At 39.3% G+C, this 26,364-nt stretch overlaps 1 protein-coding gene across 3 annotated transcripts in view; it reads right to left on the reverse strand.

Annotated features, from left to right (window-relative positions):
- Window positions 1-26,364, reverse strand: part of LIN7A (lin-7 homolog A, crumbs cell polarity complex component) — a 159,120-nt gene that overhangs the window by 100,167 nt on the left and 32,589 nt on the right. For all 3 annotated transcript variants that reach the window (XM_018047602.1, XM_018047604.1, XM_018047603.1), the window contains exon 2: window positions 9,178-9,296. In XM_018047602.1, the coding sequence (XP_017903091.1) occupies window positions 9,178-9,296 (119 nt within the window). The remainder of the gene's footprint in view (window positions 1-9,177; window positions 9,297-26,364) is intronic.

Raw genomic sequence — 26,364 nt, forward strand, 5'->3', positions numbered from 1 at the left:
TTTGTCAAATAAAAAGAAAACATTTTGCTCCATTCCTAAATAAAAACTTGAAAATATACATTCCAGGCTAGAGCTGTGAAATTACTGGACCACTTTCCACAGAGCAGGGAAGGCCAGGCATCTTTTAGGATAATTGTCAGAGTCTGTGACACTAATTCACCCTGATGTTAAAAGAAGTAAGTCTCTATGAAGAAAGTGGGAATGCCTGTCTTCACCAGAGCAAGCAAGCTGGATGCTGGACCCAGAAACTTCATATGCACTCCACAGGCGCACACGGTGTCAAACAGTTTCTCCCATTAGAAACTCCGCTTGACAAAGAAGCTTTTCACTTTTTGAACAACTGGCCTTGAAAACATCATATGGGGTATATAACACACACACATTAGGGTATCAGCATTCATGAGACAGATAAAAATCAGAACTTCACTGAAACAATCAAGTTTTCACCCAATTGCATGCCAAATGGAAATGTACAGCTATTATTTTCACCATAACTGGCTACAAAATATTAGCAAAATGTCAAAGTTCAGAATTAGGTGAAGTGAACAGAGGCACTCTTTAAATTTTTTTGTTGTTTTTCTGAGAAACCCACCACTTCAAACATTTTAGAGTACATTATTTGATCAAGCTTTTTCCAATTATTCAGTGGTTTCTTTTTGCTTGGAAATGTGTCAAGATACACTGGGAAAAACAGAAGTCTTAGTTAAATTTTCACTTTTTAAAAGCTGAGCTTTTTCTGTAAAAAAATGAAAAATTCTATAATGTGTAATGTACTTTCAAGATGCTCAGAAAAAAGCTTCCTTGACTTCATGCTTTCATTGGCAGGAAACTTTTCACAAAAAAATGTTTGCCTTTTGTGCCCCATCATATTTAGCAATGCAAACAAAATCAAAGGAAATGTAAGAGCGACCAAGCTTTCTTTTCTTTGTCATCTGCCAACTTATGCTGAGTCCAGTACAAACAAAAGATATGCATAAATATAATTTCAGATACATTTTTGTTAATTCTGATGAGTATAATGCTATTCAAGATGCCATTGTATAACAAGGATGATAAATTTATACAATGAATCCATGCCACTCTATTCATATTTGAAGTAAAACTTTAAAAACATATTTTGCCATAAAATGTTTGCCAATAAAAGGAAAGAAATAAAAATATATATAGTTGTTCTTCATCTACAACATGAAGCCTATATATGGTATGTATTAGTCATTCAGCTGTGTCCAGCTCTTTACGACAGCATGGACTGTGGCTTGCCAGGCTCCTCAGTCAACAGGATTTTCCAGGCAAGAATACTGGAGAGGGTTGCCATTCCCTTCTCCAGGGGATCTTCCTGACCCAGGGATCGAAACTGGGTCTCCTGAACTGCAGGCAGATTCTTTACCATCTGAGCCACCAGCGTCTGTATATTACATTAAGTTAAAAGCTCTTGTTCTAAAGTAACCTGAAATATGACCAAATAACCCCTGTTGTTATTAACTTCTCATCATATGGCAAAGCTTCCAGATTCCTTACTATATTTGTTTATTCTAACACTACTAGACTGTCAACATTTTACTTAAAATGTGGATCCTCCTCCTAAGAAACAAAATTCTAAATTTATTTGGATGATTGATAACTATAGAACTATTATTCTCTAAATTTGTAACTAATGTTTCTATTAAAACACATTAAAATTTTGTATTATCACTAAAACCACTAAACTTTTCACCAAAATGGGCACCATTTCCTAAATACTTCCTCTTTTAGCTAGATATATTAGTCAATGTATTTTGGAGTTTTTTTTAAAATCTTATTTGATCTAATCCTCCCAACAGTCCTAGAAAGTTATCTTATTTTACGTAAAAAAAAAAAAAAGAAAAGAAAAGCTAAACAAAACCAAGATCACAGAGTTTAAGTAAATTGCCCAAGATTCTAATTGGCCAAGCAAGGATCTGGATCCAGCTTGTCTGAACGCACTGTCAGTGTTCTTTCTGACTCCATGTAATGTTCCTCCTGTCTCTCCATTATAGCACACTATGCCATGATTAACATCAACCAGCCTCCCTCCCTGCCTTTCTTCCTTCATTCCTCTCACTCTCCCTTTCTGCAACTCTTCTTTCTCCTTCTGTGTGTCCTTGTTTCATCTCACCTCGTCACTACCGATGTGAGGATATGTTTTCTTAAGATAATTAGAAATCTATACGCTATTATATGACCAGTCATTAGCCTTCTCATAAAGGTAATTATGTTTGCTGTTTGTGTTTTTATTCACACAGTAAATTGAGATGAACAAAAGAGCATCAAGAACAAGCACTTGTGTCATGATGCTATGACCCATGTGATTGTGGAATTAGGATGCAATGGCTCAATTTAATACATGGCAGTGGGAGTTAGATGGGGTGGGAGGTGGTGTTGGAAGGTTAGTAAGCTCCATGCTAAGGAAGAAAAAAAAAAGAGTGTAAGAGCAAATGGGAGCTAGAAGCAAACAAAATATGATCAAATGTATGAGACACCTAATGTGCATTGGTCCTTATATCAGATACCAGTTTTACGTAGTTTCAAAACAATTTATCACTGCTTACTAAACATACAACCTAGCTTTTAAAAATTAACTTTGTTTTATAGCAGTGAAAGGGCTGATAAAAGCTTATAGCCTTTTGCCAAGGTAAATTTGGCTTTGTAACTGTTTTAGTATCAATCAGGATAGCTGGGTATTGCTATGGTATGATAACCCCAACGTCTTGGGGGCATAGAGTAGCAAAGATTTATTTTTTTGCTGAGCCGATATGTTCATTAAGAGTTGGCTAACCCTGTATTTCTCATTTTCTCACTCTGTAATCCAGGATGATTGATTATCACAGAAAACATCACTTTGTTGTTGTTCAGTCACTAAATTGTGTCCAACTCTATGCAAACCCACGAACTGCAGCACATCAAGCTTCCCTATCCTTCACTATCTCCCAGAGTTTGCGCAAACTCATGTCCACTAGGTCACATTGAAAAGGGAAGGGGACATAGCAAATATTGCACTGACTCAAAGGCTTCCAGGAGGAAATGGCACACATAAGTTCTACTCACATTTCCTTAGCCTAAGCGGTTCCCATAACCCCACGGAGCTTAGAGGAGGATGGGGAAGTCCAACTGCATCATGGGCTAGGAAGGACAAGAGAACTACAGTGTTTTTCAGTGATCCACCATCACAGAATGATAGAGGCTATGCAGACTCAGTTTCATTTTCTTGTTCTATAGTTGTACTACATTAGAAGTTACTAACACGTACCATCTGGCGATCGCCCAAGGAAGGCGGTCTTTGGTGACTATGTCATTCGGTTCTGTGTATTTGGTGCAAACGAGCAAGTGACAGGCATAATGGTGGGAGTGAGTGCTCACCACAGTCTGCATACACCAGGTCAATAAGCACAGGACTCTGAAGAGCAGGTTAAAAAAAGCCTAAACGCCTTAAAACTTGGAAGATAATGGTACAAATAGATGGCTATTCTGTTTGTTTGTTTTTTTAATCATTTTAGTTTCAGAAAGAAATTTTGGGTATCCTGACCATTCCTATTCTATTGATTTCTTACTTGAATACAAGTGCTGGGGCAAAGTCCATATCTTGCCAATTGAGCTATCTGAACTGCATTTGAATTATCTTAGAAAATTCTCTTATCAAAAAATCAACATTTAATAATCCTTTTATTTCAATCCTTATTTTCCCCTATATTTTAATATTTAAGTTTGGATCACTCAAGTTAATTAACACAGGGATCAACTAAAACTTCAGAAAGCCACTTAAAGTCACAGAAATAGTTTTTGCTGGGAATGTAAGGAGAATAAATTTATAAATTTCACCTCTCATTCTAAACTTTGTATGAACTTTCTTTGTCAGCCAGTGCCTTTCACTTTGGAAAAGAGGCATCACCCGTCACTCCATTTTTCTGTCATGTACTCCAAAATTACCTGTCCTGAATAGGTACAAGCAAATTATCAATCAGTCCTTTTAAAATCACTGAGCAAAAAGACACAATCAAGATAAGCATTGCCAACCACTATGTATTCTATGAATAAAGCTCTGCATGGACTGTCATTCAGGTGTAACTCATTTATTAATAGATCAGTGCTTTATGTGTTGTATATACAGATGCTCTTATTTCAGTACTGATTGCAACAAAACCTTTTCAGTCTTTTTTACAGACTAAATAAAATTACTTAAGCAGAAAAAACATGTAATCTCTTTTAATCATCCATTTTCATAAAAAATTAAATTTCATTAAATTATTCTCCCCATATAATTGCTGCACATATGCCAGAAGCTGATTAAGTGGCTTTTCAGTTTAGTTCAGCTCAGTTCAGTTGCTCAGTTGTGTCCGACCCTTTGCGACCCCATGAATCACAGCACGCCAGGCCTCTCTGTCCATCACCAACTCCCGGAGTTCACTCAAACTCACGTCCATCGAGTCGGTAATGCCATCCTGGCATCTCATCCTCTGTCGACCCCTTCTCCTCCTGTCCCCAATCCCTCCCAGCATCAGAGCCTTTTCCAATGAGCCAACTCTTTGCATGAGGTGGCCAAAGTACTGGAGTTTCAGCTTTAGCATCATTCCTTCCAAAGAAATCCCAGGGCTGATCTCCTTCAGAATGGACTGGTTGGATCTCCTTACAGTCCAAGGGACTCTCAAGAGTCTTCTCCAACACCACAGTTCAAAAGCATCAATTCTTCGGCACTCAGCCTTCTTCACAGTCCAACTCTCACATCCATACATGACCACTGGAAAAACCATAGCCTTGACTAGATGGACCTTTGTTGGCAAAGTAATGTCTCTGCTTTTTAATATGCTATCTCGGTTGCTTTATCTGATGGTAAAGCAAAATATGGGATTGTTTCAACATAAGATAATAATTACTATTAACACTTATGTATGGGAACAAAAAAACCTACAAAAAACTGCAATAGGTTATTCCGCTTTCTTTTTAAGCATAATTTGGGTTTTACAGTCTTGTTGGCAATGGTGTGACCTGTGCCTATTTTTGCTCCAGTGAATGCAACTAAGAATGATGCCTCAGACTTCCCTGGTGGCACAACAGACAGGAATCCATCTGCCAGTGCAAGAGGCATGGGTTCGATCCCTGGTCCAAGAAAATCCACATACTGCAGAGCAGTTAAGCCCATGTACCACAACTACTGAGCCCACACTCTAGAGTCCGCAAGCCACAACTACTAAGCCTGAGTGCCACAGCTACTGAAGCCTAGAGTCTGTGCTCCACAACGAGAAGCCACCACAATGAGAAGCCTGTCTACCATAATAAAGAGTAGCTTCCACTCACTGCAACCAGAGAAAACCCGCACACAGCAACAGAACCCCAACACAACCAGAAAATGAATAAATTTTAAAAAGAATGATGCCTCTATAGTTCTAGTTCTTTTCTCCTCCTGTGATGACAACATTTATAACTTTCATACTGGAAAGTATTAACTGGCAAATATTTCTGAAAACTCAAATAATTTAATCAGAGAGACTCTGAGTATTATTCCTATTATGAGTAAGAAACCCACACTTCAGCGGTTTCCCTCCAGCATAACAGTCAAAACTGAAGAGACCAGGAGTAAAATTAAAGCTAATTTTCAGGTAGTTAGCATCTTATATCATACTTCTTAGTTGTACTTTTCTTTATTCGTTTGTGGATTTACCTATCCATCAACATGCATTCATATCTTATATTTTACTGAAGAACTTTCACTAGATGAGGTCACAATGTTATTCTATGATTCAGAATTGTTGTATACACACTGGCTACTTTTACCATTACTTCATATGGTTAACTTAAAAATACTATGAGGATAATAAAAATTCCAAACTTAAATATAAACAACACCATGCAACTACTATGAAATGTTAGCTGAGAAGAAGGGACCAAATCAATGTTTATATCACATGTATTGCCTTTGAAATTATTACTAAGGACAGTAATGTGAATATAAACTAATTTTATTAGTGAAATTTATAAAATATAAGGTAGATAAATTATATCATCTTTTTTCTCCTCCTTCTAAAACTTCTGAACTGCTTATACATCAGTTATAAATTCCAAGGACCACTAATGATAGCATACTTTACCACAGAGTTTGTAAGATGTATTTATAATATCTATACAATGGCTTCACATTTCTTTACATTTTTCTTTTTTTTACTCGAATCTTCTCTTTCCTTAGCAAACTCTTTAAAGAAAAAGGCCGGTGTGTTTATTTGACCAGGTTTCTGCACTCCATTTATACCTCAAGCATCAGCTTCTCCCCTAAGCTTCAGACTTAGATGTCTACCAGACATCCCTAGGTGGACTTCTGAAAAGAATCATCAGTTTGCTATATCCAGAAGAGAGTGCTTGTATAGTCTCCTCCAAACCTCGTCCACCCTCGAGGATTCCCATCTCGTTACATCACATTGATCCAACTGTTCAGGTCCAAATGTAAGACTCCGTTGAGACTTCCCTCATTCATATATTCTGTATGTCAATTCCTATTGTCTTTATTCTCAAAACCATAGATACTGAATCTGACAACTCCCTACAACTTGCACTGTCGCCACCTTCATCCAGGCTGCCATCAGCTCATCTCCTGAACTGCTCATTACCTTACTACTGATCTCTTTGTTTCTACTCTTGCACGGACCCATGTATTCTCAGCAGTCAGAAAAGCATTTTTTAAAAGCTGAGCAGGTGAGGTCAAAATGCTCCAAGGGCTTCCTATCATGCTTAGGACAGAATCCAGTGTTCTAACCATGGCCTGTGAGGCCTTGTGTTTCCTGCTCCCTAGCCCAGGAGCAGGGAAGCCTGGTGGGCTGCCATCTATGGGGTCGCACAGAGTCAGACACGACTGAAGCGACTTAGCAGCAGCAGCAGCAGCTGCCTCTAGGAAGCCTACCTTTCTTATTTCACTGAAGGAATAGCCAGCTTTTGGACTGTTGCTTCCATGGATTAAGATAATTCTTGTCTCTGAATTTTTTCACTTGTGGTTTGCTCTGCCTGGAACACTATCCCCTCCAATACCTGTGTGATTTGTTCCGTGACTTCAATTATTTTCTGACCACTCTAATTTAAGAGAGTCCTACCCATACTCCCCTAATCCTGCTTCATTTCTCTCCATAGTGCCATTTTCTGACATTGTATTATATATTTATTAATCATCATTCTTGCACTAGAATTTAAGTTCCGTAAAAGTAGAGACTTTACATGGATCACAAATCAAATTCCCTGTGAGCAAAGAGATATATATATTTAATGGATACTATTCTTTACTTAATTCTGTAGAAAGTAGAAAGGGGACAGAATAAGATGGAAAGTCAGCCACCAGATCACAGGGGAGTAGCACTCTGTGAAGGAAGAAAAGAGTGTATAGGGGATGTGGCCTTAGTCTACAGAGTGACTCTGGCAGACCCATGGGGTTTCTATGTACCTTATACCTTTCCCACTGAGCAGTGGATGGCCAAGAATTCATACACTTGGAGAAATTTTCTTTTAGTCTTTGGTAAAATTCACAGATTAAAACGTAGAGATAGAATTATGGCTACTTCCTTAAACTGCATTCACTGTAAACACAAATTAAGTGGTTAACAACCTCACGTAGTAAAGATTTAGCACAAGCACTGTCGAAGTCAAATCCTAGCAAAATTCAAATAGTTACCTCATTGGGTAGGCGTGGCTTAAACACGCAGTGAGAGAGGTTTTGTGTATCTTAATGTTGGTCACATGAGGCTTTCTACTTAGCGACAACTCAGAAACTAGCGCTGTTCAGGCAGAGAACATGCATTAACCACAAGTATAGTCACAAAGTGGAAGGCTGAGGACTTCCTTCATGGTACAGTGGATAAGAATCTGCCTACCAATGCGGGGGATGCAGGTTCAGTCCCTGGTTTGGGAAGATCCCACATGCTATGGAGCAAGGGAGCCCACGCGCCACTACTGGCTGGCGCACAGGAGCCTGCGAGTCACAGCCACTCAGTCTGCGTGCCAGGATTACTGGAGCCGGCACGCTCTAGCGTTCGCGGGCCACAGCTTGTGAACCCTTGCGCCACAGCTGCTGAAGTCCACATACCCGAGAGGCAGCACGTCACACTCCTGAGCCTTTGTCTGCAACTAATGAAGCCAGCACCCTGAGAACTTATGCTTCACAACAAGAGAAGTCACTACAATCAAGAGAAGTCACTACAAACAAGAGAAACCCACAAACCACAGCTAGAGAATAGAGCCCACTCTCCACAACTAAAGTCCACCAGCAACAAAGACTCAGCGCAGCCCAAAATAAACATATAAATATAGCAATGCATTTATGTAAAAAAAAAATTTTTTTTAAGAGGAAGGTTGATACAAGCATCTCTGAGAGATTGCATGCCCTCTGCTGCACAGACTCTCTTGGCAGCCATTGGGTTCAACTGACTTTGGAAAGGATGACAGTACGTAATTCAATATTGAGGACTTCGGGCAGGATAAATAATGCTGCATATATGTACTTTATGTGCTAAATAAATGTGGAAGAGGTGATGGGCTTACTGAAGAAAGCATTGTAGAGTATACACCTTAAGTGAACTATCTTATAACCAGTGAAATTCATTAACTGACTAGTCAATTTCACCACAAATTAATAAAAAATGCAAACAGTCATTTTAAACATAGTTATTCTACCTCAGGCTTTTAAAAATCATTAACAGGAAAGCATTACAAAGATTTGTTGAAGAGCATATCAGCCTGTTCCCATTACTGCACTAGACAGTAATTTTCAGATAACTATAAGTTTAGTCAGTAGTGAGTTACTCTTTCAGATTTACCTGAAAAAGATTTAGTCGAGTGTTAAGAAAACCTCAGTCCCCATTAATGATGACTACTTCTACCTGAATTTCCAGACGACTTCAAGTGACTACTAAAAAGTTTAGACTATGTGTCAGAGTCACCCACTGAAATAGTCACTTCATGGGTACCATAAGCTCAACATTTGGTTTTACATGAATGCATAAATCCTAACTGAATCTAATTTTGGAATTTAGCAGACTAAATTATATTTTATCATCTGTCTAAGCAGTTAAAAACAGAAAGCGTAAGATGCAGTTACATTCTTAACTAGTTCAACTGTTTGTGTGGAAAAGACATGCTTTCTATTCAGAAGGCATAAAGCAGAATATAGTTATAAAAATATTAGTCCCATACCTCTCGAATAGCAGTACAAAACTCACTCTGAAGCACTTTTTTGAGGGATTGTAGCTTGTGCACTGGTACTTCTCCAGATTCCTGTAGTTTTTCCAGTAATTCAATTGCTCTGGCAACATCTGAATGAAAAAAAAAATCAAAATGTAGAGAGACATGGAGTAAACTGTATCTTATCAAAAGCACCACTATTCCAATTAAACAGTGACTATGAAAAGTAAGTGGAATTTATTGCAAAACCAGAATTTACAATTCGTAGTTTTTTGATCTCATCTTTTGGTAAAAGGTCATTTAAATCTTTCCACACCATTTGTCACATAATACGTCTTCCTCAGTGGTATTTCTCCTATGTTATTTCTGTTACACAAATTAGTCTGAATATTCTTTCAAAAAAGAAGAGCAGGAAGCAGGTCTTTTATATATTCTGATACCCTAATAACGAAAGGAGTTCTGTCAATTTTACCTCTGAGAGGCTTTTTTTCAGTTTTTCTTTTCTCATTTCAAATTTATCAAACCTGCATTTTTACATTTATTATTATGATGATCTGATTTGTGTGCATCTTCTCTACTTGTCTATAATCTCCTTGAGCGTAAGAATTTAATTGGGCTTATTCACCACTGCATCCTCAGAGTCTGGTGTAAAACAGTAAACAAATGCTTCATATCATATTTATAAATGAATGAACAAGCTCTCTCCACGTTACTGCCGTTGCATTATTGTGGACCCTCAACATCATCTGTCCTCTCTCCAACTGGAATCACTTATTCTCCTCCAGCCACTTCATAGGATTCATAAAGTTATCTTCTGAAAATGAAAGTCTGATCATGTACCCACCTAGCTGTCTCTTAGCACCAGAAGAGTTTTTCAACAACAATTAGCTTAAATGCTTCTCTTTCACCTGATGATATATATCAAGAAACATAGTCATTTATAACCATAGCTTTTAAATTCCCAGCACAGTTTTGTACTGTCAAGAGAAAATGATAAGATGAAGGCCATTTAAAAAATATTTACAGGGATCTCTTCTACCTCTGTTGCTGTGGCCAATAACTCACTGAAAAGCCACTGAGACGTTACATGCAGAGATTTTCAATTCCTACGTGATTAACTCCAGGAAGTACCCATATCCCTGCCATCAGATTATTAATTAATTAAATAAATAATTCATCCATCCATCCATCACTTTGCATACTTGGCACTAAAACTGACAAGAAAAATAAGACATGCTTCTTTTCTGAACACACAATCAGATGAGGGAAAAAAGCATAACAGTAGAGTCACCCATAATAAGACTGAAAGTGAAGGTCGCTCAGTTGTGTCTGACTCTCTGCTTTAGGCCAGAATACTGGAGTGGGTAGCCTTTGCCTTCTCCAGGGGATCATCCCAACCCAGGGATTGAACCCAGGTCTCTCGCATTGCAGGCAGATTCTTTTCCAGCTGAGCCACAAGGGAAGCCCAAGAATACTGGAGTGGGTAGCCTATCCTTTCTCCAGGGGATCTTCCCGACCCAGGAATAGAACTGGGGTCTCCTGCATTGCAAGCAGATTCTTTATCAACTGAGCTATCAGGGGAAGCATTGCTACCACCTAAAAATTCAGGTGGGGTTGGCATAGGCTTATGTATTTAATCAAAGAACCAAAGAGTAACTTTAATGGAGACTCCCTTTAAGTATTGCCAATTGTGGCCCAAGGAAGCACAAATCATGAAATCAGTAAGACACTGTCAGTTTCAAAAATCTGTCTTTTTGTACATTAACTGAAGGTCAATATAGTCAGTTGGACAAAACCAGTCACATCCACAATCAATAAGATACCAAGCTGAGAATTGTATGTACTTCTAACTACATAAAAGACTCTATCTAGATTCCAACAGGTACTTGGAACTCTCAACATGTTTAAAACTGTGCTTGTTATATTTTTTACTGAAAGTAGCTCTTCTCTTCTTACATTCCATAGTTCTATTAACAGCATCTCCACCCAGCTGTATTTCCATTAATAGCATCTCCACCCAGCCGTATTTCCATTAATAGCATCTCCACCCAGCCTGTCTTCCAAGCTAGACCATGGCATCATCTTTACATTCACCCCCACATGTAATTAGTCAGCAAGTGCTACAGGTTCAATCTCAAAATGCCTTTTGAATGGAAACCCTGTGCTTTATTACTTCAGGGAAGCCTTTATTATTTTTCACCTAGGGACTAGAGTATCTCCTAATGTTCTTTAAATGGCTTTTCCTTTTCAGTCCACTCTCCACACTGCCCGTAGAGTGATAAACCTCATTATTATACTCCTGAATAAAACCTATTTCTGGCTTCCTGTTGCACAGGGTGAGGTTCAGACCATTTAGGAATACATACAAAGCCCTTAACAATCAACCTCTTCTGACTCATCACTAAAAACCTCCTCCTGCCAAATGTATACATTGATTATCCAAAGTTTTTGCTATTCTAGAACACAGCACAGAACACCATGTCTCTGTGATTTTGAGCGTATCATCCGCTGTTCCCGGAGCGCAATAACTTATTCATCCTGTAGTGCCAGGCATGAGAGACACTGGTGATGGAGACCACCGGTTGCTCTTGCTTTCATGGCATTCACAGGTCTGAAGGATCAGATACCTAATAAAAGGGGCATGAGCTATAAAAGCAGCTCTATAGGCTAGTACACGGATGTCTAACCAGGACATGTATCATCATCCAGGAGGTCAGTGAGGAGCTCTTTGTGAAAATAACAGCTAAGCAGAGCCCTAGGTAGGAGGTACAGATGAAGAAAAGGAGAAAAAAGTTCCAGGCAAACAAACACTGACTACAGAAGTTTTATCAAGAGAGTGTGGGGCATTCAAAGAACTGAGAGTTTAATATGTTCGAAGCTGAAACCAGGTCAAGAGTAGCAAGAAATGCAGTAGAGAGAAATCACACCATGGCGGGTGTGACAGGTCATGTAGGGAAGACTTGGCCTAGATAGCCTCTCCTTAGACATGTCTTCCCTGACTCTCCAAGGCAGATTTAGTTGCTATCATATTGGTATTCCCACAGTCCTTTGTTCACTTATCCATTGTAATAATTACTACTCTCTGCTAGAGCTCTTTTTGTATAAATGTCTCCCTCCTTTAGCCTGCAAATACATAAGATTTTTGAGAGGTCAGGAGCAGTGTATTATTTTTCATCGTATCCACAGTTCAATGAAGAGTCCTTGACAAATACTGGGTGTTTCTATTTGTTGAATGAATGATAGGTTAGTTGATGAGACTAGAAAAGAAGGGCGTCGAGGCCTATGTCTAGGTGGACATATAACTAACTTTTCATGAGAATAAGCCTCCAGATCACTGTCAGCTTTGGTCAGGACTGGGTTGGGTCTGATGTGCAGGAAGGAAGAAAGCCTGAATGTGTAGGCTAAAGGGTATCAAGTGACTGAACTGGAAATTCAGAAAGCTGAAAATGACTGTTCAGGAGTTCTTATCTTGGGCTGCACTTTATAATTACCTGGGGTGCATTTAGAAATTATTTATTTTCCCCTCAGTTTCATTGAGACATAGCTGACACAGAACATTGTGTTAGTTTAAGTGTACAACATAATTATTTGATATATGTATATTGCAGAATGATTGCCACGATAAGTTATTAATGCCTGAGACTCACCCCAAATGAATTCAACCAGAATATATGGTATAGCGGTTCTCAATCCTGGCTTCAGACTGGAACCACGTGGAGAGCTTTGACAATCATGGATGCCTGGGTCTCACACAGAGATTCCAGTGTGACTGGCATAGTGTGGGGCCTGAGCAAGGGCTTTTGGAAGCCTTCAAAGTGATGCCAATGGTTGATAAAAGCCATGTTTGAGAACCCCTAGTTTAGTTGGCATGGGTGTTTTTATAGCCCTATGTGATTCAAATGTGCATGTTGAGAACCTCTGCTAGAAATGAATGGTTCTAAACATGAGTGTGCCTAAGAATCACCTGGGGAAATGTATTAAAATATAGGTTCTTGACATCCCTCCCCCACTGCCACTTGAGGGACATTGACTAAGGAGGCATGAGGATAAGGCTCAGGAATTTTAAAATTATTCAAGTGATTTTTTTCAGTTTTAGCTTTTATTAAAAAAAATTTATTAGTGCATCGTTGATTTAAAATGTTGTATTAGTTTCTGCTGTACAGCAAAGTGAATCAGTTACACACAAACATATATCCACTCTAAGATTCTTTTCCCATATAGGTAATTACTGAGTATTAAGTAGAGTTCCCTGTGCTATACAGTAGGTTCTTATCGGTTACCTGTTTTCTGTGGAGTAGTGTGTATATATCAATCCCAAGAGTCAAGTGATTCTAAAGTTGTTGTTGCACAGATCCTGTTTCAAAGAGATATGAATAAAACGATAGTTCCGGTTTCCTTTCGTCCCAGCATTCCCAAAACCCTTGCACTTTCTATTATTCTTTGACACCCTATATAACAGGCTACTGAATGGGATTCTTTTGAGAGCCTTGGAATGGTTGATAAAAGTCCATAAATGAAAGTAAGTAGTGTCAGGTATCTACCCTACTCTGCAACAGTGTTCCTAGCAAAGGCTGGTCACCCTGACCACTGTGGAGCCGTAAAGTCAGCCTTCTCCCCAGACTTGTAGAATTGTATTCACAATCTCTGTGTGTGAGGTTCAGTCACCAGGTTCCCTAAGATTCCAGATGATTCCCATGACCAGTCAAAACTGAGAAATACTGTTCAAAAATGAGCTATCAAGGAAACCAGTCATCCTTCACTCCACCAAAAATTACTGAAAGCTGGGCCAGTTCTGTTACACTATACCATAGGCCTTTTCCAGTACGTATGAAGAGGTAACTGTGAGATGAAAAAAAAAAAAAGTATGAAGAATTGTTGAGTCATTAATTTTGGACAAAATACTACGTCTTTTCTTCTCTCCAATGAGCCAAGCAAGGAGTGCTCCTGCAGCCACTGGGGGTCGCCTGCAGAGGGAGACAGCCGCTTTCCCGGCCGCACAGGTGATCTGCCTGCCCCTGCCCATCTGGTCAGAGGTGGAGACCGGCGAGCACTGGCACCAGAGCCAACTCGCTGGCACCCACCCAAGCAAATCTAGCAATGTGAGGCCATGCGGCAGTTGGTAAAAGCCAAAAGAAGCCCCAAGACTAAGAAGGGCAGAGATTGGGTCCTTCCAGCCTAGGTCTGCCTGCTGCTGCAAAGATGTGGTGAGTGACAAATTGGATGTTAAAATGCAGTTTAAATGGAGCTTAAAATTAATTCTGATTCCCTTTAGCTCTATAAAAGTACCAGAAACCTGCAAGACCCAAGATCTGTAAGGAAGTCAAATAAACCTTTCAATAAGTGAAATAACTGTTCTTAAAACAATTACAATAAATTGTGTGTAGTTTGTTTACGAGTCCCCTTAAGGTTCTTGCTGAGAAACTCTTACATTCATTTTATGAAACTTTTCTACAAAATTTGGTTACTAACACAGAAGTCTGGGTTTACCAGGACAGCTCACATTGGAAGGAATATTAGAAAAGGACTGGGGAGGCTGCTTGATAAACACTAGGCAAGCGAGAAGATCTCAGAAGTTTGTCCTGAAATGAACTCCTCCTCTCATCTACCAACTCTCAGGTTCATACCTCCATTATCTATCCTATGATTTAACACAGTACTTGGGCACTGCCCTTGCCCCTCGTCACTCTCCTTCACACTCTGGATCCCATTAACCTCACTTGAAAAAGCAACCATAACAATAAACCTTTATTTAACGTCTACGTAGCAGGAGTCGTTACTAGCCAAGAGCTTTCCATCTCCTTCCCCACTGTATCCTTCTAACAACCTGTGTGCTGCATGCCTGCTAAGTCACTTCAGTCATGTCCGACTCTTTGTGACCCCACAGACCGTAGCCCGCCAGACTCCTCTGTCCATGGGATTCTCCAAACCAGAATACTAGAGTGGGTTTCCATGTCCTCTTCCAGGGGATCTTCCAAACCCAGGAATTGAACCCTGTCTTTTATGTCTCCTGCATTGGCAGAAGGGTTCTTTATCACTGAGCCACCTGGAAAGCCCATAACAACCTTATGTGGTAGTAAATATCCACATTTTACAATGAGAAAATTGAGGCTTATAGTGATATTAAGTGTTTCAATAACAAATAGGAGACCTGGGTTTGGAGTCTGGATCTAAGTGATTCCAGACCCTGTGCCCTTTATTTTTATTCCAGTAACAGATTTTCTTTTAGAGGCTTTTTCCTTCAACATTCAATACTTTTATAATATCCATGTGTCCTGCAGGCTTTCTTGGTCAGAGGCTAAGCTCTTATTTTCCCTTTCTCAATAAAGATTAACCTCATTTACCAGTATATCTCTCTCAAGTAATATTCAGTGATCATCAGAATTATCTGGAGAGCTTTTATTTAATTCATTTATTTATTTTGGTTTACAGGATATTAGATCCCCAACCAGGGACTGAACCCAGGTCCTGAGAATGAAAACACTGAGTTCTAACCACTAAACTTCCAGGAATTCCCTGGAGAGCTTTTAAATGAGAGGGAAGAATTTTTATCAGCCTTTGCTACCCACTGGAATCACCTGCAGGAATTGAAAATAAACAGACATACAAACAAAAACCAGATACCTAGCTCCTAGCTACATATTATTTCTGACTTCACTGTTCTCGGATACGGCCTGGGCATCAGAATCTTCAGAGCTCCCCAGTGATATGTGTGGCTGTGCTGAGAATCACTGATATGTCCTCTTAAGGTGCACCCTGTGGGTTCTAAAAACAATGTTACTTATAATACTAATTGCTGTCATGTATAGACTTTGGTATAGCATGAATGTTCAACATTTTCCTTCTCTGAGCACTCTGAGGTATGTAATAATATCTCCATTTTACAGGAAAGGAAACAGAGACCCATAGAGTTAAAATTACTTCTCTGGAGAAAGAGCTAGTAAGTTGTCAAGTTAGGATTTGAATCCTGGCAGTATGGCTCTAGAATCTAGACTACATTTGAGATATGGCTCAGGAAAGCATATTCTTAAAATCATTCCCAGCACTTCTTATCCAAGCCTGTTAACAGAGATTAAGCTAATCTGATCAATAAATCTTTGCTTGGGACTGAAATCAGTGGTTCTCAAATTTTAGTCAACAACAACAAAAAATTAACCTTGTACCATTTATTAAAAATTAAGATTAAAAAAAAAAAGAGGCTGACGGGGAAGCTTTGAAATTTTCTCTTTTAGTAGTCATCTTGGGTTGTGCTGATGCAGGAAGCGGTCCACAAATGCACTTTGTAGGTTAATGATAGTTTAATATGTACTCCAGAAAAAGGTGAGCTAAAGACCATCATTCACCTTCATTTGCCTTAGATCATCTTATAAAATCCTCAGAAACATGTAAAAGGATTACCTACTACTGTCCTCATTGAATAGTTAAAGAAATATTTTAAAAAACAGATAAGGCTGAGAAAGATGAATTATCTGGCCCAAGGCTACATAGCTAGGAAATGGTAGAGTCAGGATTCAAGATCAGATGTGTCTGATTCCAGTGCCCATGCTTACTTATTTTTCTATCTTGCCATTAAAAAGGATTAGAAATAAAACAATAAAGGTATTGCAAATTTATTTTTTAAATACAGCATCACTGCAAACTGAGGCAAACAGACATAACATTGCTCAAAGTCCTGGAAGATAACCCTTCAATACATTACAGTATATCAATGTATTCTTGCCTTGAGAACCCCATGAATAGTATGAAAAGGCAAAAAGATAGGATACTGAAAGATGGAAATACCCAGGTTGGTAGGAGCCCAATATACTGCTGGAGATCAGTGGAGAAACAACTCCAGAAAGAATAAAGAGACAGAGCAAAAGCAAAAACAACACCCAGTTGTGGATGTGAATGATGATGGAAGCAAGGTCTGATGCTGTAAATGGCAACAGTGCACAGGAACCTGGAATGTCAGGTCCATGAATCAAGGTAAATTGGAAGTGATCAAATCAGGAGATGGCAAGAGTAAACGTCGACATTCTAGGAATCAGCGAACTAAAATGGACTGGAATGGGTAAATTTAACTCAGATCAACATCATATATACTACTGTGGGAAAGAACCCTTAAAGAAATGAAGTAGCCATCAGTCAAAAAGAGAGTCTGAAATGCAGTACTCAGATGCAGTCTCAAAAACGACACAGTGATCTCTGTTCATTTCCAAGGCAAACCATTCAATATCACGGTAATCCAAGTCTATGCCCTGACCAGTAATGCTGAAGAAGATTCAATGAAGACCTACAAGACCTTTTAGAACTAACAGCCAAAAAAGATATCCTTTTCATTACAGGGGACTGGAATGTAGATGTAGGAAGTCAAGAAACACCTGGAGTAACAGGCAAATTTGACCTTGGAGTACAAAATGAAGCAGAGCAAAGGCTCATAAAGTTTAGCCAAGAGAATGCACTGATCATAGAAAACATCCTCTTCCAACAACACAAGAGAAGACTCTACACATGGACATGGCCAGATGGTCAACACTGAAATCAGGTTGATATATTCTTTGGAGCCAAAGATGAAGAAGCTCTATATAGTCAGCAAAAACAAGACTGGGAGCTGACTGTGGCTCAGATCATGAACTCATTGCCAAATTCAGACTTCAATTGAAGAAACTAGGGAAAACCACTAGACCATTCAGGTATGACCTAAATCAAATACCTTACAATTATACAGTGGAAGTGGGAAATAGATTTAAGGGACTAGATCTGACAGAGTGCCTGAGAACTATGGGTGGAGGTTCATGACATTGTAAAGGAAATGGGGATCAAGACCGTCCTCAAGAAAAAAAAAATGCAAAAAAGCAAACTGGCTGTCTGAGGAGGCCTTACAAATAGCTGTGAAAAGAAGAGAAGAGCAAAACAAAAGAGAAAAGGAAAGATACACCCATACGAATGCAGAGTTCCAAAGAATAGCATGGAGAGATAAGAAAGCCTTCCTTAGCGATCAATGCAAAGAAATAGAGGAAAACAACAGAATGGGAAAGACTAGAGATCTCTTCAAGAAAATGAGAGATACCAAGGGAACATTTCATGCAAAGATGGGCTCAATAAAGGACAGAAATGGCACAGACCTAACAGAAGCAGAAGATATTAAGAAGAGGTGGCAAGAATACACAGAAACTGTACAAAAAATATCTTCATGACCCAGATGATCACGATGGCTTGATCACTCACCTAGAGCCAGACATCCTGGAATGTGAAGTCAAGTGGGCCTTAGGAAGCATCACTACGAACAAAGCTAGTGGAGGTGATGGCATTCCAGTTGAGCTCTTTCAAATCCTGAAAGATGATGCTGTGAAAGTGCTGCACTCAATATGCCAGCAAATTTGGAAACCTCAGCAGTGGCCACAGGACTGGAAAAGGTCAGCTTTCATTCCAATTCCAAAGAAAGGCAATGCCAAAGAATGCTCAAACTACTGCACAATGGTACTCATCTCACACGCTAGAAAAGTAATGCTCAAAATTCTCCAAGCCAGGCTTCAGCAATACGTGAACCATGAACTTCCAGATGTTCAAGCTGGTTTTAGAAAAGGCAGAGGAACCAGAGATCAAATTGACAACATCCGCTGGATTATCGAAAAAGCAAGAGAGTTCCAGAAAAACATCTATTTCTGCTTTATTGACTATACCAAAGCCTTTGACTTGTGGGTCACAATAAACTGGAAAATTCTGAAAGAGATGGGAATACCAGACCACCTGACCTGCCTCTTGAGAAACCTGTATGCAGGTCAGGAAACAGAACTGGACATGGAACAACAGACTGGTTCCAAATAGAGAAAGGAGTATGTCAAGGCTGTATATTGTCACCCTGCTTATTTAACTTCTATGCAGAGTACATCATGAGAAACGCTGGGCTGGATGTAGCACAAACTGGAATGAAGATTGCCGGGAGAATTGTCAGTAACCTCAGATATACAAATGACACCATGGCAGAAAGCAAAGAACTAAGGAGTCTCTTGTTGAAAGTGAAAGAAGAGAGTGAAACAGTTGGCTTAAAGCTCAATATTCAGAAAACTAAGATCATGGCATCCAGTCCCATCACTTCATGTCAAATAGATGGGGAAACAGCAGAAACTGTGAAAGACTTTATTTGGGGGGGCACCAAAATCACTGCAGATGGTGATTGCAGCCATGAAATTAAAAGACGCATACTCCTTGGAAGGAAAGTTATGACCAACCTAGACAGCATATTAAAAAACAGAAACATTAGAAAGCTGAGTGCCGAAGAATTGATGCTTTTGAATTGTGGTGTTAGAGAAGACTCTTGAGAGTCCCTTGGACTGCAAGGAGATCCAACCAGTCTACTCTAAAGGAGATCAGTCCTGAATATTCATTGGAAGGACTGATGTTGAAGCTGAAACTCCAATACTTTGGCCACCAGATGTGAAGAACTGACTCATTTGTAAAGACCCTAATGCTGGGAGGGACTGGGGGTGGGAGAAGGGGATGACAGAGGATAAGATGGCTGGATGGCATCACCGACTCTATGGACATGAGTTTGAGTGAACTCTGGGAGTTGGTGAGGAGAGGGAGGCCTGGCGTGCTGTAGTCCAATGGGGTTGCGAAGAGTCAGACATGACTTAGCAACTGAACTGGACTGGTAATCAAGGTGCTCATATTGATAACATGTTTTAATCATCAAAAATGATCAAATATTAACTGCCTGATGATAGTAAGATAACATGTTCTTGAAAAACTTCCTTTAAAATAATTGAATATTATAACCAAAAACAAAATATTGAAACTTAAGTGGGAGGAGCTTCCAGTCATCTGAAATACTTCAATTATCATTTTCTCTTTCCTTAATGATGACTTTTTATTAACTTTGCTAACATTTAGACTGCAGAATTTATCCATGACTTTATTTGCATCTGGAACTTGGATGAAGATGGAGCTGGGTCATTTAAGACATATCATCACAAATTTCATAAAAATTTATTGAGTATTATGGCAAACAACATGAATTATCTACCCCAAAGTCACCCAAACCCTCATGTTCCTTGCCTTCCTCTACTACAAAAGCTGGAAAGCAAACACACTTCTCTTTCCAGACTCTTCTGTCATTTGGCCAAGTTGTTATAAGTGGTAAAGTCACTGGGTCTGGCTTCCAGGAAGGCTTCTTAAATGGATAAAATGCTGGCATATGCTTCAGCATTTTGGTCTTTGCACCCTTACTCTTTCCCCATCTCTTGCCAGGCTCAAGTCTGCTGAGATGTGAACTGGCTATTTTGTGATCATGAAAAGGCTATCATGTGCTGAGGAAGGTGGGGTATGAAGAAGGATGGGACCAAGCCCTTGATGTCATCACCAAGCTGTGCACTGGCCTTGAACTGTGCAACCCCATGATTCTTGTCTATGAGAAAAATACACGCTTAACTATTTGGTTCTCTGTGACTTGCAGCCAAATACAAATACCAAATGAAATGACTTTAAAGGCATTATTCTAGCAGGAATAAGGTTGGTGTTATTGAGAAACTGTGGTCAAACATGGATGGTGGTCCTTTGATTAAGACAGTCATGGAGGGGCTTCCCTGGTGGCCCAGTGGTTAAGAATCTGCCTTGCAATGCAGAAAATATGGGTTTGATTCCTGGTCTGGAAACTAAGATCCCACATGCTGCAAAGCAACTAAGCCCACATGCCATAGCTAGACACTGCATGCCTCAACCAAGACCTGACACAGCCAAATAAACATATTTTTTTAAAAGATGGCCATGGAAAGCCTCTCTGAGAAGGTGACACCAGACTAGACTTGAATAGTGACAAGGAGCCAGCCATACGAAAATCCAAAGAAGGAATATTCAGACAAGAAGAGCAAGTAAAGACCCTCAACTGAAGGGAACAAGCCTACCTATTAGAATAGATAAAACCAGCATCAGTGGAGCACTATGTGAGACAGGGAGGAAGCAACAGCCACAACAGATGCTGGTAAATGATTAACAACCAGTTCTCTAAACACAAAACAGAAAAAGTTCTTATCTGTAGCCCGTTCTGATTTCTGTTCATGGGGTTCTCATTCAAAAAATGAAGATCATGGTACCCAGTCACATCACTTCATGGCAAATAGACAGGGAAGCAATGGAAACAGTGAGAGACTTTATTTTCTTGCATTCCCAAATCACTGCAGATGCTGACTGAAGCCATGAAATCAAAAGACACCTGCTCCTTGGAAGGAAAGCCATGACAACCTAGGCAGCGTCTTAAAAAGAGACGTTACTTTGCCAACAGAGGTCTGTCTAGTCAAAGCTACGGCTTTCCCAGTGGTCATGTACGGATGTGAGAGTTGGACCATAAAAAAGGCTGAGCGCCGAAGAACTGATGCTTTTGAGCTGTAGTGTTGCAGAAGACTCTTGAGAGTCCCTTGGACTGCAAGGAGATCCAACCAGTCCATCCTAAAGGAGATCAGTCCTGGGTGTTCACTGGAAGGACTGATGTTGAAGCTGAAAATCCAATACTTTAGCCACCTGATGCTAAGAGCTGACTCATTGGAAAAGACCCTGATGCTGGGAAAGACTGAGGCAGGAGGAGAAGGGGATAACAGAGGATGAGATGGTTGGATGGCATCACCGATTCAATGGGCATGATTTTGAGCAAGCTCTGGGAGATGGTGAAGGACAGAGAAGACTGGTGTGCTGCAGTCCATGGGATCACATGACTGAGGGTCTCTCCAACAACAACTGATCTCTGTAGTGCAAATACTCCTACCATGACCAGTTTCAAACTACTGACATGTTATCATTGGCTTAAAGAATTCTTGACTACTTAACAATCAGCTCTCACAAGGCAGAAAGTACCAATTCCAACATACCACTGTATAGGAAACAGAGAGACTTTATGCAAAGATCTTATAAGAAGATTTTATTTTCATGTAATTACCAAAAGAAGTCATTGAAGAATTTCTGGCAGAAGAATGATATAATTTGATTCACGTTTCACAAATATCATTATGATCACTGTTTGAAATTAGTTATAGCAGATCAATGGTACACAAAGAAAACCAGTTAGAAAGAAGGCTATAACTGTGGCGTTGGCAAGAAATGGTGAAAGCTTAGATTAAATGGTGGCAGCAGGGACAGCAAGACATGGACAGCATAGGCAGGGAGGATAATCAGTACCCCAAAGGGATGCACATCTGTATGATGAGGTCTCAAAAGAGTGTCTCTTCAGCAGAAAAGGATTAGTGAATACAGTCATACATGTTAGCCTGCTTCATCAATAATTGTGTCTGCTGCTTTACCCATAAGCAAATGGTGTCAACAAACTTCACAAGTAACAAGAGTAACAAGGTAGAAGAAAAGTATCAGAACCCTGAAGACAAAATTATTTTAAATAGACATTAATAACAGGGTGGCATTTTCTCTCCTGCTTAGCCTCTTCTTGTCCATATAAGATCCCTCCATTCAGGGTCAATTAGGGATTATATAAAATGCTTTATCACTGCACCAAGCGGTTGGAGAATATGGATATAAACCCAAAAGTCAGAGACCTGAGAACTATAAAATGTGGTAATATTGATCATATAGCTATTATGAAGTCTGAAAGAGAATATAATTATGATGAGATTTTCATAGAGAGTACCTGGCACGTGAGCTATATATATGAGATCTATACTTCTAACCCTTTCTTTCTATGAGTCCTCACTTCCCGTTCTATTTAGTGGAAATGTTTGAAGAGGAAATGTGAAATTATAGGAATGAAACTATGCTACTCAAATTTCCTTTGAAAAGGTGAGTAGATGTCCCCTTTTTAAAGACATAGCCATATCTGACCAACAGAGTGCAAGTAGGATGGCTTTAAACAACTAAACTTAGCCATACATTAGCGTTTCATGTACAGTGTTATAGAAGTCATTATTAAGTCTACATTTTAAATAGTGTACATGAAATACTGACTTATTACTAGCTTTATGAAGTATCCAAAAATTGGATCAAAGAACATCCAGTTTAAAAATCTAATGCTGCACAACAAAGCATGTGTACCAACGAATTAATATACGTGGATAATAATGCTCTGCACTTGCATTGCTCTGATATGGAAAGCAACTCTGCCAATTTACAAGTTATAAATGAAACATGACAACCAGTGCGTCCTTCTCATCTGACACTCATCTCTGTTTGGATCTACCCACAACTTGCCATGTTTTTTAAATGCAGGCAATCTGGTAAACCTTAGGATGAACTAGCTCAATTTAAATGTGCTCAAATTAAAAACCTTACTTAGTATGCTGTTAAAAAATAATCCCACTTTATATTTATTATCAAAAGCTGAATGAATTCTCTTCCCAGGATTTGGGACGACATTGAGGTGTCACCACAAAGAAGTTTTACAATGCTAGAATCTTAAAATCATGAATTTATACAGTGAAAAACCCTGGTCCAGACTCTGCTCAGAGTGTCTGCCAAACCTAATGCAATCAGAGGAACACTTTATATAACAAAATGAAAAGCTGTAGTTACCAAGCGATTCTCTGAAGTACTAGGTACCTGTTTCATTTGAAAGTGACTACTTACTCAATAAACAAATCTTTAGGTATACAAAGCTTAAGATAGAGCTTTCTTTGTCAAACAATCCCTGTTACATGGTCTGAATGAACAACATGTTGCCAGTTTTTCCAGGAACTATATTCAACGTTTTCTTCTTTTTCTTTTCTTCCTTTTTTAAAAAAATTCATCTAACTTTCCCCGGCAGCTAAAACTGAAGCTTAATTTGCCTATCATTACCTGAAACCTCAGGAAATTAAAAGTTTCAACTTCCTTCTCTGTTTGAGCTTTATCTCTACTATATGTGATGTCTTTCCCTTTTTTCTGTATTTTCACCTCACTTTTCTTTTTAATCTTGCCTCCATGTCTTTACATAATGAAAGCCAACTATAACCTTACTTCTAATGATGGTGAAATTAGCTCATCTCATTTTTTCTTGTTTCCAGCCTTCTTGGCAGCTACACAAATGAACACCTGATTTGGCTGTACTGGGGAAATATATGAGGACTTAGACCTGGCCAAAATGTAATCTATTCTTTCATGGCTAAAAGAAGTAGGACAATCTACAGCCCTTTTTCACACTAAATACTAGAAGACCGGGGTCCTACTAATTTCTGTATGCTCTGTTGTATCCACTACAGAATCATGATAATTGTAAAAAACTGATTGCTGAATAAGACTGATTGTGAGGAATTAGATGTTGTTGTGAGATAAGTAGTATATATTATATACTTTTAATATTATATAAGTATTTGTCCTCACTAGTTAACAATGATACTATATCAGGCCTGATTTGACAAGATTTAGATTTCTTTTACAAAATGTGAATTTGGAGAAAATTAGGATTTAAGGGAGTAGACTCCATCTTTTCATAAAGATCAAATTTAACCTTCTACAAATGGGAGGAGTAAGAACCATGGGGATGACTTGGAAAGTAGATCAGAGTTTATTTTAGAACTTGTGAAAATTTTTAGAGAAGCCTTATTGTTAACTCTCTGGGAGGTATTTTAAAATACTTTGTCAAAACTACATTGTGTATACAGACAAATTGTTTCTGAAATTTCTTAGAAAATGAATATAATGGGTGCTTCTTCATTATCCAATTAAGTACTGGGAGTATAGTTTCAGGAATACAACTAGCACATACAGATTAGCAAGATGATACCTCAACAGTGCATCACAGCTAACCAGCCTGTCCATCCACTACCCCTTATTTATATTTCATCTAAGACCTCAAATGACTTTAGATGTAGTCGGATGAAAGAACAAAAACACTTTTCAAAAAGCTTTAAATTTAACTCTATGTATTTTACTTTTCCTAACTCTGTTTCTCAATAAAAAGTTAAATCATGATTGCCCAACATCTTAAAATACTGTATATTGTCACGCTGCTTATTTAACTTACATACAAAGTACATCATGAGAAATGCTGGGCTGTATGAATCACAAGCTGGAATCAAAACTGCCAGGAGAAATATCAATAATCTCAGATACGTAGATAACACCATCCTAATGGCAGAAAATGAAGAGGAACTATAGACCCTCTGGGTGAAGGTGAAAGAGGAGAGTGAAAAAGCTGGCTTAAAACTCAACATTCAAAAAGCTAAGATCATGGCATCCAGTCACATTACTTCATGGCAAATAGATGGGGAAACAATGGAAACAGTGACAGACTGTTTTATTGGGCTCCAAAGTCACTGTAGATGGTGACTGCAACCATGAAATTGAAAGATGCTTGCTCCTTGGAAGAACTAGATAGCATATTAAAAAGCAGACACATTACTTGGCCAACAAAGGTCTGTATAGGTAAAGCTATGGTTTTTCCAGTGATCGTGTACAGGCGTGAGAGTTGCACCATAAAGAAGGCTGAGCACCAAAGAACTGATGCTTTCAAACTGTGGTGCTGGAGAAGGCTCTTGAGAGTCCCTTAGACAGCAAGGAGATTAAACCAGTCAATCCTAAAGGAAGTCAGTTTTCAGTATTCATGGGAAGGACTGATGCCGAAGTTCTAATACTTTGGCCACCTGATACAGCCAACTTATTGGAAAAGACCCTGCTGCTTTGAAAGATTACGGGCAGGAGGAGAAGGGGGCAACAGAGGATGAGATGGTTGGATGGCATCACCGACTCAATGGACATGAATTTGAGTAAACTCCAGGAGATAGTGAAGGATAGGGAAGCCTGATGTGCTATAGTCCATGGGGCTGCAAAGAGTTGGACAGGACTGAGGAACTGAATAGCAAATCTTAAAATACTAGACACAAAAAAGATATGGATCCTTAGGCTCTATGAGTTTTAGTATATCTCCAGCTTGTGAAAGTGAAGCCACTCAGTCATGTCCAACTCTTTGCAACCCCATGGAATGTAGCCTACCAGGCTCCTTCCTCCATGAGATTCTCCAGGCAAGAGTACTGGAGTGGGTTGCCGTTTCCTTCTCCAGGGGATCTTCCCGACCCAGGGATCGAACCCGGGTCTCCCACATTCCAGGCAGACGCTTTAACCTCTGAGCCACCAGGGAAGTACATCAAAAATTACCAAGCTTTTACATTGGTAGTGATTCCACCTGAAGTAACTGGCAATGAAGGAGACAGGAGTACTAACTCTCTTCAGTCGTATCCAACTCTCTGTGACCCTATGGACCGTAGCCTGCCAGGCTCCTCTGTCCATGGGATTCTCCAGGCAAGAATA

Source organism: Capra hircus, chromosome 5 (genome assembly GCF_001704415.2).
Source record: "Capra hircus breed San Clemente chromosome 5, ASM170441v1, whole genome shotgun sequence".
Classification (NCBI taxonomy): Eukaryota; Metazoa; Chordata; class Mammalia; order Artiodactyla; family Bovidae; genus Capra; species Capra hircus.